The 20,673-nt window shown below is 49.1% G+C and overlaps 1 protein-coding gene across 39 annotated transcripts in view; it reads left to right on the top strand.

Annotated features, from left to right (window-relative positions):
* Nucleotides 1-20,673, top strand: part of CPT1A (carnitine palmitoyltransferase 1A) — a 58,568-nt gene that overhangs the window by 15,725 nt on the left and 22,170 nt on the right. For all 39 annotated transcript variants that reach the window (XM_072758632.1, XM_072758633.1, XM_072758607.1 and 36 more), the window contains 9 exons: nucleotides 1,371-1,524; nucleotides 4,237-4,376; nucleotides 10,117-10,288; nucleotides 11,783-11,884; nucleotides 14,438-14,575; nucleotides 14,981-15,058; nucleotides 15,742-15,849; nucleotides 16,861-16,948; nucleotides 19,955-20,150. In XM_072758632.1, coding sequence (XP_072614733.1) covers nucleotides 1,384-1,524; nucleotides 4,237-4,376; nucleotides 10,117-10,288; nucleotides 11,783-11,884; nucleotides 14,438-14,575; nucleotides 14,981-15,058; nucleotides 15,742-15,849; nucleotides 16,861-16,948; nucleotides 19,955-20,150 — 1,163 coding nt within the window. In that variant the 5' untranslated portion in view covers nucleotides 1,371-1,383. The remainder of the gene's footprint in view (nucleotides 1-1,370; nucleotides 1,525-4,236; nucleotides 4,377-10,116; nucleotides 10,289-11,782; nucleotides 11,885-14,437; nucleotides 14,576-14,980; nucleotides 15,059-15,741; nucleotides 15,850-16,860; nucleotides 16,949-19,954; nucleotides 20,151-20,673) is intronic.

The raw sequence follows: 20,673 nt of genomic DNA, 5'->3' as shown, positions 1-20,673 counted from the left end.
CTTCCTTTACCCTTAGCATAAAACCCAGCTGCCTCCTCTGGCTGCCTGTGGGTCATCCTCTCTGACCATAGCTGCCTGCCCTTGACACCAGCCACCCTGTCCTTGACCTGCCTTTGACCTCTGCCCAGAGTCCTGTTTTACCTTTGGGCCTGAAAGGCTTGCCCTCCAGCTGATCCTTCTGGGCTTCCACGTCATCTAGGAGGTCCCCTCTTGGACCCTCTCTACTTTTTGGCCTCCCTGTGTAAGCTCTAGAGGGGCAGGAGGAGGACTTTACTGCCAATGTCTCCATCCTCCCCGTGGCTGGCATGTGGGAGGCAGTCAACAAATGCTTGCTGAAGGAGCAAGTAAATGCAGGCCACATGCCTCTCTGGGCCTGTAATGGAACCAACCATTTGTTCCAATTAGCCGAAGACTAATAAGCTATTTTGGCTTTTGTAACTGGGCATCTTTGAAATCATGACACCTGTTTATATTGGTAGGTCCTCCTCCCACTCAGTAGGCTTCAGAAGGTAAAAACAGGAGAAATTGTGATAAGAAAACATACAATTTTGGGTTTTCATTATAGTTCTTGGTAGCTTTTCCCCCTTCTGTTAGCTTCCTTTTTATTGTAGGGCATCCGGTATAGAGCTTAGGAAGAAGGAGCATGGTCCCGGGGCTCCAGGAGGTAGCAGAGGGGCTGGCTGTGCCATGGGAGCCGTGAGGTGCATCCTGAGTCCCCAAGGAAGAAGACAGGAACCAGGAGGAAGGGAGCCGGAATAGACCTGGCTCTGAAGCCGTTGAAAGGAAACACACTTTTATTGGTTGGGGCAGGGCAGCTAGCCTGAGCAGAGACACCCATAGACACCCACTCCGGAGGATTCTCTGTGTCTCCTTTTCATGGAGTCTTCAGTGGCGCCTGAGCTGGTCTCTCAAGACAGCAGCCACACGCACCCCCCAGAGTCCGGTGCTCCTGCCTGGACACAAGGGGTTCAGGGCCATCAGGGACTCATCTGTGGACTCTCTGGGTTTCTTCTGTGCCAGACTCCAGGCGGTTGGTGGGTGGCAGTGAGATTGGCAGGTGGCTAAAGGGCTGCCAACTTCCTGGGTCGGCTGGGTGTGGCCTGGAGGCCTGATGGTAGGAGTAGGGGTGAGGTTCCACTCTTGGACTCCACCGGCCACCCCGGGCCTCTGAGCAGAGGGGACAGTGGGCTGGGTAGTGCTGGACAGGTCGGGGAGGGGCCAGTGGCCCCTGGAATTGGGTCTATTAATGGAATATGAAGTTTGTTAGATGGCTGGGAAAGACTAAATTCAGAACACATCCCAGGTCCAGGTAAGGGGCTCTCTAATACCTGGTAAAATGCTGGTTGTGTCACACTGTCCCCTCCTCCTAGGAGATTGCTGAAGATGGCGGAAGCTCACCAAGCCGTGGCCTTCCAGTTCACTGTCACCCCAGACGGTATCGACCTGCGGCTGAGCCATGAAGCTCTTAAGCAAATCTATTTGTCTGGACTGCATTCCTGGAAGAAGAAGTTCATCAGATTCAAGGTTTGTGGATCCTTGTTTAAATCTATGTGGTGCTCACGCTAGCACCTGAGAATGCGTCTAGGTGCTGGTGCAGGATGGATGTGTCAGTGCTGACGGGCACGGGGTTGGTACTTCATCGGGATTTATGAAACACTTCCACATGTGCTGGCTCACTGAGTTCTTTTACTTTTATTTATTTATTTATTTTAAAGATTGTATTTATTTACTCATGAGAGACACACAGAGAGGCAGAGACATAGGCATAGGGAGAAGCAGGTTCCATGTGGGGAGTCCAGTGCGGGACTTGATCCCAGGACCCTGGAATCACAACCTGAGCCGAAGACAGACGTTCAACCACTGAGTCACCCAGGTGTCCCAGGCTCACTGAATTCTTGAAGAAATTCTGTAAGGCAGGCAGGTTGGTTTGGCTCCCTGTAGGCAGGTGAGGCGGTTGTTCAGGGAAGCAGAGTAAAGACTAAAATCCACGTCTCTGAGTTCAGAACTCTTTACACCTTGGAGAAGGAGGATCGTTTCCAGCTGTACGAATCGCAGTGAGTTTATCTAACAGATGCCTCGCTGATAAGACAGTCAGATGTTGAAATATATGCATGTAAATTCAAATAGAGTTAACTTCACATGTTCTCAATTCTGTTTACCTGAAAGACTGGAAATTTATTCACTTTTTTTAAAGATATTTTATTTATTTGAGAGAGAGCACGCGCATGAGCAGGGGGAGGGGCAGAGGGAGAAGCAGACTCCCTGCTGAGCAGGGGGCCTGACTCCAGGGTTCCATCCCAGGACCCCAGGACCGTGACCCAAGCCAAAGGCAGATGCCCAACCGAGCCACCCAGGCTTTTTTTATTCAAGCACAAGTCTCGTTTTCCACTTAATCATAATTTATTTTGAAAATCATAGGAGGAATAAGATGCATGTTTGGAAAGAATTCAAATGAGATGACAATTCATCAAGTTACCTGCCGCAGGGAATGAGGAAAACTCATAACCGTTTATTTATTTTCCAGTTTCCTTTTCAGAGGGTGTAGCTCAGACTAGCGCTGTTGAGAAGGCCAAGGAGCCAGAGTAGGTGAGAGCAGTGACTCAGAAGGGCGACAGGCCCCCTGGGAACCGGCCTGGCTAGGCAGGTGCTGCCCTGGGTGGGGGTGGGGGTCCCCGCACACGGACCCTGGCAGCTCCTGCGGTGGAACAGGCGCCACCTACAGGGGGAAGCGCTCACTGCCACCTGACCTTCCCGAGAGCAACACCTTTTACTGCCAAATCCAGGGAAAGAGAGAGACTTGGGTGCAGAGCTGTGGCCATGTGTCCTTGCACCCCAGTGGAAGTGTTCTTTGGTTTCAAAGACCTTGTAGTACTGCTGGCAAGACCAGTGGATAGAAAGAGAGAGGATCAATAGTGCATGGCTGCACCTGACTGCATGGTTACAGAGGACCAGGTGGCTCGGAGCTGGAGGGGCTGCAGGGGGAGGCTGGGGTGAGTGGGAGGCCTCTTATCTGGACCTTCTTGCCTTGGTTTTAATGTAATGTAATACATGTATGTGTCTTCACCTTAAAAGAACGTTTACTTCAGAGAACACCAGGAGAAACCCCCACTTTGTTTAAAATCTCTTTCTCGGGGCCCACCTGGGTGGCTCAGTGGTTGAATGTCTGCCTTCCGCTCAGGTTGTGATCCTGGGTTGAGTCCCACATCGGGTTCCCTCTCAGGGAGTCTGCTTCTCTCTCTCTGCCTATGTCTCCCTGCCTCTCCTTCTGTATCTCTCCTGAATAAATATATAAAACGTTAAAAAAAAATCTTTCTCTTAGACCTCTAGACAATAGGAAATCTATGGGAATAACATGGAGGGATGCAAGTAGCTTCTAAAATAATTCAGAAGAGCTTTGAGAGTTTTTAAATCCATTGTCTTGGTCAAATCAATCTCTTATTAGGAAGGCTTTAGCAAGAATTTTTTTTTTTTTTTTTTTTTTAGTTTAGTAGTTTCGAAACAAACACCAAAATAGAGAATTAGGAGGGCAGCCCCGGTGGCGTAGCGGTTTAGCGCCGCCTGCAGCCCAGGGCGTGATCCAGTCCCACATCAGGCTTCCTGCATGGAGCCTGCTTCTCCCTCTGCCTGTGTCTCTGCCTCTCTCTTCGCTCTCTCTGAATAAATAAATAAATAAATCTTAAAAAAAAAAAAAAAAAAAAGAATAAGGAGGCACAATGCTTACCTGGGTTCCAGAATTTTATTTCATAATGTGCTTTCTCATTTCTACTTTTTTTGTGGTTTTCAGGGTGGGGAAGTAGGAAGGTTTGGCTGAAGGATCATATCATAGCAAATTCTCAGCCTGGAGTGAGGTCTCCTGAAAATATTCGGGGGTCGACAATACAGCCTCATGATTCAAGAGCAACGGGAGGGGTGGTTTTGGAGCTGGTCTTGGGGCATCCCCAAGGTGTAGCAGGTTGGGAGAGAGGACTTCATGGTTGGTTCAGTTACGAGTCAGTCTAGGTAGAGCTCGGGAATCAGTGTTAATAAACTAGTGCCTCGGGTGATTCTGATGTCCTGGGGTCACTCTCAGAGGAATCTGCTTCAGGGCCCTCCCATTTGGCTCAGATGTAGAAAGAAGGAGCTGGAGGCTCTGGGGAAGATTTCCTCCAGGGACAACGTGGTCACTTAGCCACCATGTGCTACAAATGCCTCCTTACCACTCTGCCCAGGACTCAACGATACATGTTCTGTTTCTAGAATGGCATCATCACTGGCGTGTACCCGGCGAGCCCCTCCAGTTGGCTCATCGTGGTGGTGGGTGTTATGTCAACCATGTATGCCAAGATCGACCCCTCGCTGGGAATAATTGCAAAAATCAATCGGACCCTTGACACTACGTGAGTACTCTTTTCATATCTTAGATTGTCTAGGAAGCTAGCGATTTCTGTTGCTAATATTTTTATGTCTCTTCAAATATAATGACCATTCCTGTTCTGATTGAATCATTTGAAGCTTTGCTCTTCTGTAGGCTTTCTTCTGTGTTAAGGTCCACAGGGAGTTTATGGTCTCTTGCAGCTCTTTTTCTGGAGACAGCCTTGGGCCTGGGTTGTGCTGGGACATCGTGTCAGGGCCTGAGGTAGTGTGGTCAGTGCACATAGCCTGGCTGCAGTACCTTTTTTTTTTTTTTTTTTTTTAAGATTTTATATATTTATTCATGAGAGACACACACAGAGGGAGAGAGAGAGAGACAGAGACACAGGCAGAGGGAGAAGCAGGCTTCTTGAAGGGAGCCCGACGTGGGACTCGATCCCGGGTCTCCAGGATCAGGTCGTGGGCTGAAGGCGGCGCTAAACCTCTGAGCCACCTGGGCTGAGGCTGCGGTATCCTTAAAAGAAATCTCTGCTTCAGGAACTGGTTCTGGATACGGTCAGTTCTTTGCACTGGAGTCCATGATCCTAACAAGTAGCTGCTCTGGGGGAGACCTCAGCCCCTTAGCTCTCTGTCAGAGTGGCATCAAACCCCAGAGGGAACCCTAGCACTCCTGAGAGTTTCAGGTTTTTCTAGGAGCTTGAAAATAGGCTCTCTTTCCACCATGATGTTTGGCCTAGAGGAGCCTCTGGCTTATTATGTTTCTGGGAAGGTGTATGTAGTGCGAGAGCACTTATGGAACCCCCCCTGGCGTCCTTCCTCTGCTGCAGTCCCAGGGATGGGCCCTGACATGGGTGTAGGACCCCCTAAAGTTCAGACTCTATGCTGTGGTGGCTTCTCACTGGGGTCTCTGTGGTAAAGTGAAGAAGGGCACACAGGTACGGAGTCTCAGAGAGGAAGCAAGGGACTGGAATTCAGACCCAGCTTGGCACATCTCCAAAATCTAAGCTTCCTGCAACATGCCCTGAGCCTCCATTCAGAGAACCTTCTTGCCACACATACAACGGACACCACTGCCTGGTTGGCATTTGAGTGACCAGATGATAGAACACAGGCATCTCTGTCACCCTGTTTGCATCTGGCCCTTTGTCTAGAATATTTTTTATTTTCTGCTAGAAAGTATCCCAGTACCTCTATGTCGCCATAGCTGTTCCGTGCCAGACCTTCCATTCTGTGTCTCTGTTTTTCGTTTGCACTGACAAACCTTCTAGGTCTCTTCCTAGAGAAATGATGGTCTCCCAAGTCCTTGTCACATAGCCAGGCTTTGTTTGGGGCAGTGGTTGCGTGTGGAGGGTAGGGTCCCCTGATGGACCAGATGGCAGCCCAGGGGTGTCCTCACGTTTCCTGGGGTGTACCTGGGGTGTCAGGTGCTGGCCTGAGCAAAACAGACTCCAGGCATTTTGATAAACCAGCACTTTGCTGGTTGTTTGGATTTAATGTCGTTCCTGCAGAAAGGAATAAACTGGCAGGGTAGGACTTTAGATGAAAACTCAGCTCATGACTGAGTCAGACTCCGATGACTTTAAAGAAGGAATTCAGTGTGTGTGTGTGTGTGTGTGTGTGTGTCTGTGTGTGCGTGTGTGTGTGTTTTAAGATTTATTTATTCATTCATGAGAGACACACAAGAGAGGCAGACACACAGGCAGAGGGAGAAGCGAGCTCCCCATGGGGAGCCAGATGCTGGACTCCATCCCGAGTCCTGGGATCATGCCCTGAGCCGAAGGCAGACGTTCAACCACTGAGCCACCCAGGCGTCCTGGAATTCAGTGGTTTTATGTAAAGGTGTGAACTTCTGCCTTGAGTGGGTGCCCCTTCCCCCTGAACCCTGCTTCTTGTTCAAAGCCCAGAGTCCAGCCGAGTTGCTCATGGCCTCCGAGCTGCCTCAAGAACTCTGGCTCCTGCCTTTATAAGCATCTGCAAGGCCTAGAATAAAAATTCCATCATTTCAGGGGAAGTGTGCCTGGGCTGGACACCTGCTGATTCTTTGCTCTGCCTGGGGGCTGGGGAGGCTGAGACAGCGACCCTGACACTCCCCATGCTCTGGCCAAACCGTGTTCCTGCTGTCCTCAAGACCCTTGTAGACAGCTGGCCTCTGCATGCTAGGTCGTGCTGTTTTTGCATCCTCTTTACACTGTTGTGGGCTTAATACAGATTTTTTTTTAAAGATTTTATTTATTTATTTATACGAGAAAGAGACATAGGCAGAGGGAGGAGAAGCAGGCTCTATGCAAGAAGCCTGATGCAGGACTCGATCCCGGAACTCCGAGACCACGGCCAGTTCCGAATGCAGATGCTCAACCGCTGAGCCACCCAGGTGTCCCTTAACACAGATTTTTAATTTACTCTCCACTGTGGGCTCTTAACACTGGATTATATTTAAAAGTGTTGGCTATTTAAAGCCCTGTAATAATCTGGATCCTTATACGATTTGTTTCTTTGTGTCTGTAAACCGATTGCAGTGAACTGGGCCATCCCTGGCCCAAATTTAGAAGGACCAGGTTAAGGGTCAGCGTTTTCCAGGCATGGGTCATTCTGGAACCTAGGTGGCTGCTTGCTTGCTTTCTTTGAGAGATGGCAACTGAGAAAGTGAGACAGCACACAAGTGGTAGAGAGAAGCAGGATCCCCGCAGAGCAGGGAACCCAATGATGCAGGACTCAATCCAGGATCCCGGGATCATGACCCTAGTCGAATTCAGATGCTTCACCCACTGAGCCACCCTGGCACCCCAGGTGGCTGCTTTCACAAGCGCAGATGTACCTGGCCCAGCAGGGTGTATTCTGCTTTTGTCTGACTCCTGCAATCTCAGAAAGAACCTGTTCTTTAAAAGAAAGCTTTTTTTTGTGAATGCTTGTCATTGAAGCGCCTATGTGTGTATATCATATAAAAAATTGTGAACGTGTATTTATTTGCTAATGTTAAAATACTGTTCGGTTTTTGTTGGTCAATAGGTATGTGTGTCTTTTCCTTCAGTGACATAGTCCTTTGGAATCTAAAATGTAGATTATCTGAAAGATAGGTTCTTAACTCCTAGCTCCAAGCTTGCTTGTAGATTATACTGTCAGCAAAGAATGTGTAGGTGGAAAGTAGAAGCCACAGCTGAGTTTGAACACAAGATTTGACAGATTATAAGGAAAACATGAGTTTTGAAGCAAAACTATTTTACCTTGAAGGCAATTTGTTTTAATGTTACTTACGTATCATAAGATGTTAACTTGATGGTTTTTAAATATTGGAGATACCTGTAGGTTATGTATACTGGTTTTAATGATTTGAAGCACACTGAAATATTTTTTTAAAATATTTTTTTAAAATAAAATATTTTTTAAAATATTATTTTAAAAAAATAAAATAAAATAAAATTTTATTTATTCATGAGACAGAGAGGTGGAGACATAGACAGAGGGACAAGCAGGCTTTACGTATGGAGCCTGATGCAGAACTCGATTGCATGACCCCAGGATGATGACCTGAGTCAAAGGCAGACACTCAACCATTGAGCCACTCAGGTGCCCCTGAAATAATTTTAAAAAATGAGATATGATTGATATATAATGTTATGTTAGTTTTACGTGTGTAACATTACGATTTGGTAGACGTATATAGCTTAAACTGATAACCACACATTTAGTTAAGTAACACTCCTCTCCACACGAGTACAGATTTTTTTTCTTGTGATGAGACCTTTTAAGATCTACCTTCCTAGCAATTTTTAAATATACAATATGGTACTGTTACCTATGATCCCTAAGACTTTTTTGTCTTAATGCTGGAAGTTTATACCCTCTTTATTAAGATTCTGTTTTTAAGAATCTCCACACCCATGTGGGGCTCGAACTCACAACCCTGGGATCAGGAGTCACACACCCTACCAATGGAGCCAGCCAGGAGCTCCTGGTAATATGTACCTTTTGACCATGGTCCCCCCCCCCGCCCCCTTTGCCTATCCCCTGCCTCAGGCAGCCACCAGCCCATTCTCTGTGTCTGTGAATTTAGAGTTTTGGTTTAGATTCCACGTATAAGTGAGATCCTGCAGTGTTTGTTTTTCTCTGACTTATTTCGCTTGGCATAAAGCCCTCAAGCTCCATGGTTGTCACAAACAGCAGGATTTCCTTCTTTTTTATGGTCGAATAACATTCCGTCATATTTATATAACACACCTTCATCCACTCTCCCATCAATGGACACTTGGGTGGTTTTCATGTCTTGGCTCTTTTGGATGATGCTAAATTGGACATGAGGGTGCAGATATGTTTTCGAGAGGGTGATTTCATGTCCTTCCGATAAATACTCAGAAGTAGAATTGCTGGATCATAGGGTAGTTCTATTTTTAGTTTTTTTGAGGAAGCTCCATACAGTTCTCCGCAGTGGCTGCACCCTCAGTGGCTGAGGGTTCCCTATTCTCTGGGTCCTTACCAACATTTGTTATTTAAATCCTTTTTATTTTATACTAGGTTGTGGTTTCCAGAGCAACTAAAACTAAAAACCACAAAGATTTTTGACAGTCCCGTCTTTACCGTACAGTCTATCCCCTTCCTTAGCCAATGAAAACATTTTCTCTAAGTTTATTATTACTATTATTTTAAAAATATTTTATTTATTTATTTGACAGAGAGAGAGAGAGCACATACACAAGCAGGGGGAGGGGCAGAGACATAGGCAGAGGGTGAAATAGGCTTCCCGCTGAGCAGGGAGCCCCATAAAGGACTCGATCCCAGGACCCCGGGATGATGACCTGAGCCGAAGGCAGATGCTTAATCAACTGAACCACCTAGGTGCCCCTAAGTTATTTATTTATTTTTAAAGATTTTATTTATTTATTCATGAGAGACACAAAAAGAGAGAGGCAGAGACACAGGCAGAGGGAGGAGAAGCAGGCTCCATGCTGGGAGCCCGATGTGGGACTCGATCCCAGGACTCCAAGATCGCTCCCTTAGTCGAAGGCAGACGCTCAACCGCTGAGCCACCCAGGCATTCCCTAAGTTCATTATTTAAATGATCATTTTGTGGGGCGCCTGGTGGCTCAGTCAGTTGGGGGTCCGATTCTTGATTTTGCCTCAGATCGTGATCTCAGGGTCCGGAGATAAAGCCCTGCTTCGGGCTCAGCATTCAGCAAGAAGTTTGCTTGAGATTCTCTCTCTCCTTCCTGCCCCTCCCCCTGCTCACATGCACTCTCTGTCTAAATAAGTAAATAAAATCTTTAAAAAAAAGATCATTTTATGCCATCAGTTTCTTCATTTATACGTAAGTATGCTTGCCTAGATCAAAAAGAAGCTTTTTTGATATAAATGGCTATAATGGTTTCCCCAAATGATCTGAGTGTCCCATGACTAATGGTGAAACCCAAAGGTAGGTTTGAGGAGGAGGGGCAGGAAGGGAATGGCCCAGAGTTGCTGTGAGCACCCAGCTGAGCAGGTGCAGGTGGACCTGGGGCATGGGTTTCATCGTGGGCAGGCCACCACCTCACATGTCACCCGTCACCATCCCTAGACCCTGGAGAAAGATGTGCATCTTTCCCTGAGAACACAGGAGGCCTGGTTTATCCTGAGGATAGGAGAGCGGTGTCTGAGTCTTTCGAGAGTTAGGCTGATGCTTAGCGAATGTGGTGTTTTTGGAATGTGGTCTCATTTGTGTTCAGGAGGGAAGGCAGCTCTGGCTGGCAGCGTGTGGCATCCACCCTAATGTGTTCTGGGCTTATGTCGTGTCCCTAGTGGCTACATGTCCAGCCAGACAAAGAACGTGGTCAGCGGCATCCTCTTCGGCACGGGCCTGTGGGTGGCCCTCATCATCACCATGCGCTACTCCCTCAAAGTGCTGCTCTCGTACCACGGCTGGATGTTCGCCCAGCATGGCAAGATGAGCCGCGCCACCAAGATCTGGATGGTAAATGACCCTCCCTTCACTCTTGGGGCTGTGTGCATTTTTTATAACTGCTTTTTTGGGGGTACACTTGCTGTACAAAAGGTCTCAGAGCAGTTTAGGAGTGTGCATGGCTCGTTGTGTCTGGAGGTAAGTATGCACCTGGTCCATCAGTGCCGCAAACCTAGCCCTCCCCCTACCTCCAACGCTTCCTCATGTCCCACCCCGCTTTTCCTTTGCGGTTAAGAGCATGTAAGCAAAATCTGCCCACTTAGCAAAGGTATAGGTGCACAGGGGCAGCGCGATCAGGGGCCCGGTGCCGCAGGCACCTGCCACCCCCGCCACCCCCCCTTCACCATAGTATTCAGTCTTCACTCAGCACAGTGTCTCAGGTGGGTGGCTTTTACTTTGAAAGGGAGATCCTCATGGGACCTTTCCCCTTCTACAATTGGTTGACCTGGGAGTTGACCTCATTGCTCCAGAGCCGTTGATTCATCTTGACTCATAAGTATGGGCCAAAGAGTATATTTTTCTTTAATGATGTTTGTCACTTCTGAAGGTGGTATATTAACGTCTTGCCATCCAGATTATCCATCAAAGAGAAGGGACGCCCATCCACCTCTTTGTAGCTTTTCTGACTAAGTCGAAGGCAGACGTTAGGTGGATTCCCCTGCCAACCGGTCCGACCTGGTCTCCCTGATCCACCCCGCGCTTCAGGGTGTCCTGCTGGCTCCCCTGGGCCGCAGCCGGAGCGGCCCTGGTTTGCCGTGTGCATGGATGCCTGTCCCGGTTTCCCTTCCTCCCTGGGGCTGCTTGGGAGAGGCACCCCCACGCCTGGCCCACTCTCACCCCTAGGGTGCACTCTCCCCTGACCGACTTCCTGCGCTGGCCTGGGTGTAGTTTCACTGATTGGCAGAGTCAGAGCTGGCGCCCACCCTTGACGGAGTGAGCTAAACGGGATCCCCGGGGTGGCTCCTGGCGTGTGTCCGGTGGAGTCCCAGCTGCCCGCTGCGAGCCCAAGAAATGCCTTCGAGGTCTGAGATCTCAGATCCCAGTGTGAGATGAGCAGGTGTTAGATCCTTCCAGAGGAAAGCCAGGGCCGAGAGTGGGCAAATGTGTGCTGTCTGCTGGGCTTGAGGCAGCCTCCTTGCTGCTCCACTGGGATCGGCTCGAGGTCTGAGCTTCTCAGCTTTGCCTCTGCTCACCCTTGCCAGCACTTTGAGTCAGTCCCCAGACCAAGAGCGGCCTTGCGAAGGTAGCTGGGTGGATCTTGGGCCACGTGCAGACATACAGTCAGCCGGCAACACCTGGGTGCACATCCTGGCCAGGGCATCTCGAAGCATCCGTCAGACCTGGGCTTTCATCAGCCCGGTTTCTGTTTGGGGTTCCCTGTTTGTTTGCTAAGGCCTGGGAGTGTCGGGGTGGAAGACCACAAAAAAATCAGTAGTCAGCAAATTGAGAGCTGGCTTGCATCTTTAATGTGGTCTCATGTTTTAAAACATTCCTTTTTTTTAAAAGAGTATGGTCAAGATCTTTTCCGGCCGAAAACCTATGTTATACAGCTTCCAGACATCGCTGCCACGCCTGCCAGTCCCGGCCGTTCAGGACACCGTGAACAGGGTAGGTACAGCTTTGAGCTCACTGGGACACTCCCACTCCCCCATGTGTCAGTCCTCCTGGGATTAAGATTTATGACCCATAGCAGTTGGCTGGCTATACTCAGCACCGTAATTGTCTAGCTATTGGAAGAGATCTTCCTTTCTGACATATCAGCACATAGGAGGTGTTTTGTTTTTTGATGTTTTTATTTTAATTTGTTTTTTTAAGATTTTATTTATTTACTCACAAGAGACAGAGAGAGGCAGAGACCTAGGGAGAGGGAGAAGCAGGCTCCCTGCAGGGAGTCCGATGCAGGACTCGATCCCAGGACCCCAGGATCACTGCCTGAGCCAAAGGCACCCCATGAGGTACCTTTTTTTAAAAGGCAGCACATTTGATAGAGAAACAGCTTTGGAAAAATTTTTTTAAACATCTTTGTTGGGGCAGCCCGGGTGATTCAGTGGTTTATTTATTTTTTTTATTTTTAAAAGATTATTTATTTATTTATTTATTCATAGAGACAGAGAGAGAGAGAGGCAGAGACACAGGCAGAGGGAGAAGCAGGCTCTATGCAGGGAGCCTGACTTGGGACTCGATCCAGGGTCTCCAGGATCACTCCAGGATCACCACTGGGGCTGCCCTGACTCAGTGGTTTAGCGCCGCCTTCAGCCCAGGGTGTGATCCTGGAAACCCCCTGAAACATGTTAGCCACTTTAAGGCGGCAGTTGTGTGGCATTGAGTACATTTTCATAGTACAGCCTCCACCATGGGCTAATTCCAGAACTTTCCATCACTGAAACCCCATATGCATTAGCCTGACACCCCGTTTCATGTCTCCCCTGCCCCCCAACCCCTGGCACCCACCAACCTGTGTTGTCTCTGTGGGTTTGCCTGTCCTGGATGTTTCCTATAAATGGAATCCTACAGTATGTGCCTCTGCATCTGGCTCTTAGACTGTTTTGAGGATTTGTCTATGCCAGAGTGTCTCTCAGCATATCATCCCTTTAATGACCGAATCACATCCGACTGGACGATTGGACCATACTGCGTTCCTACATTCATCTGTTGGTGGATGTTTGCCTGGTTTCCAGCCTGCAGCTGTTGTGAACGGTTTTGTTCAAGGACCTGCTGGCACTGGGGTGGGTTGAGGCCTGGAAGTGGGACCTTGGGGTCTGACAGGACCTCTGTGTCACCTGGAGGAGCAGCCAGGCTGGTTGCCGCTGCAGCCAACCAGGGCTGGCTTTTGCCTTTGGCCCCATTTTAAAGACTAAGCAGGACATGTTTTGGCTTTTGCAACAAGGCCTGTTGGCTTTTCAGGTTTCCTCTCCTCTCTGCTCTCATGTGTCCTCACCTGTGACGTGGTGACAGGAGCCCAGTCCTGTGGGAGAGTGGGCAAGCTGCCGGCAGCTCTGGCCCAGGGGGCACTGCCACTTGGTGGATTGACACGTTTCCCCATAAACTGAGGGCCTTACTTTCTATAAGTTTGCTCGTGTGCATTGCAGCAACTTTAGATGATGGTCTCCAAACCCTGCACGTCTGACCTGATACGTGAGCACACTCACTTCAGAGTGGTGCCAGTCAACATCCCGGGGGCCCCAGAACCCTGTCCTGGAGGCCTGGCCTTGACCTGATGCTTGGCCTTCCACATCCCATCCGTTGTGCTGGCTCCTCCTTCCCACCCTGGTGTCTTGGGCTCACTTCCTGCACTTTCCTGGCACTGTCCTGAGCCGTGATCCAGTGGGAATCGAGGTTTTGATTGAGGCCCGAATGATGGCAACTATGGAGATGTCCTTGTCGGCCAAACCGTGATCTTGTCACTCTGGAATTTGCTCTAGTGATCTTGTGGCGATGCGGGTCTGGAGAATTTAAAGGGCAGTAAATGACGAAGAAGTATGATCGTGTCATTGTCGCTGACATAAAGCCACATGGCTAACTCATGTGAGGACCCACAAAACCCATCACATGGGGGAGGTTTTTTTTTTTTTTTTTTTTTTTTTTTTTTTTTTTGTTGTTGTTGTTGTTGTTTTGTTTTTTAAGATTTTATTTTTAAGTAATCTTCTTGCCCAACATGGGGCTTGAACTCACGACCCCAAGATCAAGAGTTGTACGTTCTGGGGCACCTGGATGGCTCAGATGGTTAAGTATCTGCCTTTGGCTCATGTCATGATCTCAGGGTCCTGGGATAGAGCCCCATGTTGGGCTCCCTGCTCAGCAGGGGGTCTGCTTCTCCCTCTGCCTACTGCTCTTCCTGCTTATGCTCTCACTCTCTCTGTCTCAAATGAATAAATAAAATCTTTTAAATTTTATCTACTTATTCATGAGAGAGACACAGAGCGAATGGAGACAGGCAGAGGGAGAAGCAGGCTCCTCATAGGGAGCCTGATGTGGGACTTAATCCCAGGACCCCAGGATCATGCCCGGAGCCAAAGGCAGACACTCAACCACTGAGCCACCTAGGTGTCCCAAGCTGGGGAAGATTTTTAAATTCTTAAGCAGGTTTATATGTTTTCTAAGGTACAGATAAGGGACCTGTGTGTTTTAACTCGGCATGTGTGCTTTTCATTAACCCTGTAGTATCTGGAATCGGTGAAGCCTCTGATGAAGGAATCAGACTTTAAACGGATGACGGTCCTTGCTCAGGATTTTGCTGTCAGCCTCGGACCGAAGTTGCAGTGGTATCTGAAGTTAAAGTCCTGGTGGGCCACAAACTATGTAAGTGTATACACCTTATTTCTTGGTGGTGATATTTTCATGTGCAAATACTCGTCCATGCCACAAACCAGCAGGGCTTCCCCGTGCATGGCAAGTGAAACAAGGTGGGATGTGGAAGAGGAGGTATTAAATGTGATCAGATGACACCAGATGATGAGGCTGGAGTGGCTGCAGTCATTGGGTAGGCAATGTAGGGGCAGGGAACGGCAGGCAAGCTTGGTCAGGTGTGCGCTGTTTTAATCAGGTGACCCGGCTACATGGGTGTGTTGAACTCACACTTGCACTCAGGCTCCTACAGGCACTGTGATGGGAGCGCCACCGAGCAGTGATGGCACCCCTGGCACCCCGCCGGCCTGTGTGGCTCCTGCTAAGCTTGCTGGGGGTCTGTCCTATTTGCACCCACAGGTGAGCGACTGGTGGGAAGAGTACATCTACCTGCGGGGACGAGGGCCATTGATGGTGAACAGCAACTATTATGCCATGGTGAGTCCCCTAGGCGGGCAAGGTGGGCATCCCCATGGGCCTGGGGGCCACCCAGGAAGCTCCTGCCCCTGCCTACGCTGGCCGGACTTCCTTCCAGGGCCCAGGACCTGCTTGCTGGGCCCGAAAGCTGTGTGAACATCCTTCTGTGTTTGCCCTGAGCCACCATGGAGAAATTAGAGCCGCAGGAATACTTTCAAGCCCATCAGCTGCCCCTCACAGCCAGGCCTTCCCCTGTTGTCACAGCGGCGTGTGGCCTCTGTCCCCGCCACCCCCAGAGCTAAACACCTGGTGGCCCAGGGTGTAGCTTCCTCCTTTTTTGCTCTGGGATGCCAGGTTTTTCTTTTTCTCCAAGGCAGTGATAGCCCAGGAGGTCACGTCCCATTGTTTTGTTAGCAGCCCCACAGTCTGGTTTCTGGTAACTGGCGTTTACTAGCTTTAGTACCTGGCCATCTCATTATTCTTTGTCTCTTTCTTTCTGTTCTTCATTTCCATTTATTTTCTTGTAGAACTCAAAACAAAATTGGCAAAGTATAGGAAATGTATTTTCAATTTCTTCTTCATCAGAGCAGGTGTGATTGAACGCCTATGGAGATACTTTAGCAGCGTGGAAGTGCTCTCCTGTGTATGTTAGCTCAGCTTTGCCTGCGAATGTTCCCTCCACTAACACATGTTTACCTTTTCAGGACTTGCTGTACGTCTTACCCACTTCGATTCAGGCAGCGAGAGCGGGCAACGCCATCCATGCCATTCTGCTCTATAGACGGAGGCTGGACCGGGAAGAGATCAAGCCGGTATGCCCACAAACTGCTTCCTAAAACATTTCTTTTTAGGGCGCCTGGGTGGCTGAGTGTCTGCCTTTGGCTCAGGTCATGATCCCAGGGTGCTGGGATCGAGTCCCAAATTGGGCTTAGAGCCTGCTTCTCCCTCTGCCTATGTTTCTGCCCCTTTCTCTCTCTCTCTCTGTGTCTCTCTCTCTCTCAAAAAATCTTAAAAAAGAAAAAACATTCTTTTTAAACAGCTTTGGTGACTTTGTTGTCATACAGCTGGATGAGTCCCATCACTTTAAATGACGTAGCTCTGAAACCATCCTCACAGTTCACTTTAAATAACGTAGCTCTGAAACCATCCCCACAGTCCAGGTGTAGTGAGCACATCCATCACCCCAAAAGTTCGTTGTGCCCCATGGTCTTGCTGCACCCTGCCATCGCCTGCCAGCTATACCTCAATCTGCCTTCTGTCACTCCGGATCACTTGAGCTTTCCAAAGTTTGATGCAAATGAGATCTTGCAGTAGGTACTTTCTCTCTCTCTCTCTCTCTGTCTAGTTTCTTTCACTCTGTGTAATTATTCCAATATTTAACTCTTCTCACGTACCCCGAATGGATATACATCTGTTGTACCGCAGCCCCGAGATCTGCCCCAGAAGAAAAGCTCTTGTTTGCTTTTGGAGGAAAACAATTTAGCTGGTGAATTATTCCAGGGAAACAAGACATTTCTTTCTTAAATATCCCCAGGTTAAGTGTCAGTTTCTAAAAAATCTGTGGTTTAAGTGTCGGTTTGTAAACGATTGATGAGAGTGTGCCCCTTGGGAAGGAAGGGTGCAGGAAACTGAGCCCTGGCAGGTCCAGTGATCTTGGTGGTGAGGGTCAGCATCCTGGGGAAGAGCTGCTCTTCCCAGCGTGGAAGCGATGAAGTCAAATGATATGTGCAAGGAAAACAAATCCAGTGTGTAATCTGCTCCTTCCCCCCTTTCCCCACCCCCTGAGGAATTTTTTGTTTGTTTGAAACATATTTTTGTTGCAGATTCTTCTTTTGGGATCCACAGTTCCTCTGTGCTCTGCTCAGTGGGAGCGAATGTTTAATACCTCGCGGATCCCAGGAGAGGAGACGGGTGAGTGAGGCTCCTTCGCAAAGCACTTTCTTGCTCCTTCCTCGCCGTGTATGGAAGGTGGCAAAACTCAGCACACAGATTTGTGCTGACCGCTTCTGAGCATCTGAGATTTCTATTTTAGGCTCAGGAACACTGGTCTGTTGAATTTCCTTGGCCTTTATTAGGCCCGGGCATGCGGCTTTTCTTCAGACTTCACAATTTCCCTCTGGTCGAAGGCTGTCTTCTAGGGTGTTCTTCCCACGTCTGGTTAGGAGTCTTCCTTGTCTTCATCTGGCTCCCTCGGAGGAGTTGTGCTCTGGCTCACACACATGTTGGCTTGTGCTCGGGAGACTGGACTTGGAGTCCAGCAGCTCACTTGGGGCAGCCTGACCTGGGACAGCTGATCCCACCCTCAACCCTCGCAGAATGCTGGGCGGCCACGTAATTATACAAGCCATGATGCTCTGGAGAATGAGAGGGAGAGATGTGCCATCTGGGACTGTCGCAGGCCAGCCAGGGCTCAGGTTGTGTAGGTTGCGTAGGCAGGAGATACTGGCCACTCTCAGCTAACAAACAGGGCCCTGTCTGAGACCTCGTGGTGGGCCATTATGATGACCCGTCGCTGCCTTTGAAGCTAAGTGTATACAGAGTCCCAAGCTCATCCAGCTTTTGGGGGCTGTTGTGACAGCCGGGTACCTCCAGACTGTGCGCCCCAGGCAGTAACTTGTCCCGTGGACATAGGCATGCGGGTCCTCAGACACAAAAGCTGGCCTCCGGGTGGGCTTGTGTAAGTGGATTCAGCTTGCCTCAGACCCAGGGCTCAGGTGCTTTCTGGAAACTCACTCTAGCAGTGCACTCAGTGCTTTTACAGTGGGGGTATTTCTGGCTAAGAAGTCAACCTTTATTATCTCTCTCATACTCTGGAGTCCAGTGATCGGTGGCCAGATTTTTGTGAAAAGCAGATGAATTGGCAAAATGCACTTTTGGGACAGTAATTGCATTCTTAGTTTTTTTTTTTTTAATAATTAAAAAAACTATTTATTTTAGAGAGAGATTGTAGGGGGGAGGAGCCAAGGGGTGAGCAAGAATCTCAAGGAGAAAAAAAAAAAAAAAGAATCTCAAGGAGATTCCCCACTGAGCACAGAGCCCCCATGTGGGGCTTGATCTCGTAACTGGAGCCAAAACTGAGAGATGTTCAACCAACTGAGCCATCCAGGCACCCCAGTCATAGCGCTTTTAAAAGTGGTTTTAATAAAATGTCCTACAGTTTTTCCTCTTACCCATGATTTTGCATTCCGTGGTCTCAGTTACCCGTGGCCAGCTGTGGTGTGGAGGCTAATGATCCCCCATAGCAGCCTAACCCTGTGTCATACCTACATCACTCCTAACATCGTCACAAGAAGACAGAACAGGACAGGGTGTTTTGAGAGAGAGCAGATCCACATAACCTTTATTAGCACACATCATTATTTTGTTTTATTTTTGTTAATTTTTAAAAGAAATTTTAATTATTCGAGACAGAGAGAGTGAGAGGCAGAGACCCAGGCAGAGGGAAAAGCAGGCTCCATGCAGGGAGCCTGATGTGGGACTTGATCCCAGGACTCCAGAATCACGCCCTGGGTCCAAAGGTAGGCACTAAACCGCTGAGCCACCCAGGGATCCCCTATTTTTGTTAATTTTTTAACATATGTAGTTTATAAATTAAACTTGATTAAAGTTATGTTGATTAGAGAAAATAATAGTGTGTCTGGGGTTCAGTAAATTCCACGGCTTCAGGCACCATGGGGGTCTTGGACACATCCCCCTCAGAAGGGGGGGGGCCGGCTTCCGCTCTGCTTTTCCCTGCCAGGGTCAGAGTTCTTCCTAACTTCTTTGTTTTTGTTGTCTTCAGTATATTTTTGATTCGTAGGCTACTGAATATATTAGTTTTTAGGGCCATTGTAACAAAACAGCACAGACTGTGTGGCTTAAACATTCACTGTCCACCCCTGTCCTGGAGGCTGGAAGCCCGAGGTCCAGGTGCAGGCAGGTGGGTCCTCCTGAGGCCTCTCTGCTTGTGTGTGGATGACCATGCTCTCCCTGAGTCCTCACGGGGTTGTCCCTCCATGTGTCTGTGTCCTAATTTTTTTTTTTTTTTAAGATTTTATTTGACAGAGAGAGAAAGAGAGTCTAGGGGGAGGGGGAAGGGATAGGGAGAAACAGACTCCCTCCTGAGCAGGGAGCCTGACGTGCTCAAGCCCAGGACCCCGGGATCGTGACCTGAGCCTAAGGGAGACACTTAACCAACTGAGCCACTCTGGCACCCCTGTGTCCTAATCTTTTCCTCTAAGTACTCTAGTCATATGAGATTAAGATCCATCTTAATCACCATGTTTTGACATAATTACCTCTTTAAAGGCCCTACCTCCAATGCAGTGGCCTCTGAGAGTCTGCCTCCGGCCTGTGAGTGGGAGAGGCTCAGCTCAGCCCAGAACTCAGGTTAGAGGAGCACAGATGATCTCAGACACTGAGCCTCTACCCAGCTATGTTCTCAGTAATTTAAATAGCTGTTTGAGGGAGGTTGGTTGGATTTTCCGTGGTTAATCATGGCTCTGAGAGGCCCGTGTTCCCATCCTTGTATCTCGATTCTTTTTTCTTAGTTTATTTTGCTGGCAGGCCCTGGTGTAGTGTTGAACGGAAGTGGCCCTAGTGTGCATCGTCTTATTTCTGACTCTAAAGTGAAGGCTTTAAGTGCATGTTTGTCCTGGTTTTCTGGGAGAAACCCTTGAACAGGCTTAAGTTGTTGGCCACAGCTGAATACATCCAGTGAGTGGCTGAGTGGAGCTGAGACGAGGTCAAGCCTGACTCCAGAGCTCTCTGCTCTGGCTCTGTACTGAACCTTCTGCAGGCTCTTGAGATGTGGACGGATGAGCTGAGTGGAGGGACGTGGGGTGACAGGGTGGGGCCCCTGGGAAGTCGAGGGGTCTTTCTCAGCGTTCCCTCACATCCTGCCTCTGAATGTTGTGTCTCACCCCCCATCCTGCTCAGACACCATCCAGCACATCAGAGACAGCAAGCACATCGTCGTGTTCCACAAAGGGCGGTACTTCAAGGTCTGGCTCTACCACGACGGCCGGCTCTTGAAGCCCCGGGAAATTGAGCAGCAGATGCAGAGGATTCTGGACGACCCGTCGGAGCCTCAGCCTGGGGAGGCCAAGCTGGCAGCCCTCACTGCGGGAGAAAGGTGCACAGTGGCTCTGGGACATAAGTCCCACCAGGGGCTTGGCTGGGGGACAGGCGTGTGTCGGTGACTCACTGTGGCCGTGGGGCAGGGCTGGGGCCCCGCCGGCGGGTCCCCTCTGGGTGTGTGTGTGTGTGTGGGGGGGTAGGTGGGCTTGTGTCTGCACGGGGACCAGGCCACATGGCGGATGGGAGTTAGGCTCTGTCACGGGGCTGCAGGCGTATTTAATTCAGGATAAAAAAAACAAGTGTATTTATTTAAGATTTTATTTGAGAGAGAGAACGAGCAGAGGGAGAGGGAGAAGCAGGCTTCTCCTCTGAGCAGGGAGCCTGATGTGGCTCAATCCCAGGGCCCTGAGATCATGACCTGAGCTGAAGACAGGTGCTTCACTGACGGAGCCACCCAGATGCCCCCCAAAAAACAAGTTTAAACCAAGGCCTCTGAGTCAGGAATCAACTTTCTGCCATGTCTGAAGATCATTCAGAGGCTTTTGTTTACCTGAGGAATTAGCTTGTAAAGATGGGGC

This window comes from Vulpes vulpes, chromosome 5 (assembly GCF_048418805.1).
Source record: "Vulpes vulpes isolate BD-2025 chromosome 5, VulVul3, whole genome shotgun sequence".
NCBI lineage: Eukaryota > Metazoa > Chordata > Mammalia > Carnivora > Canidae > Vulpes > Vulpes vulpes.
The sequence above is the reverse complement of the archived record's forward strand: the minus strand, read 5'-3'. Positions and strand labels throughout refer to the sequence as shown.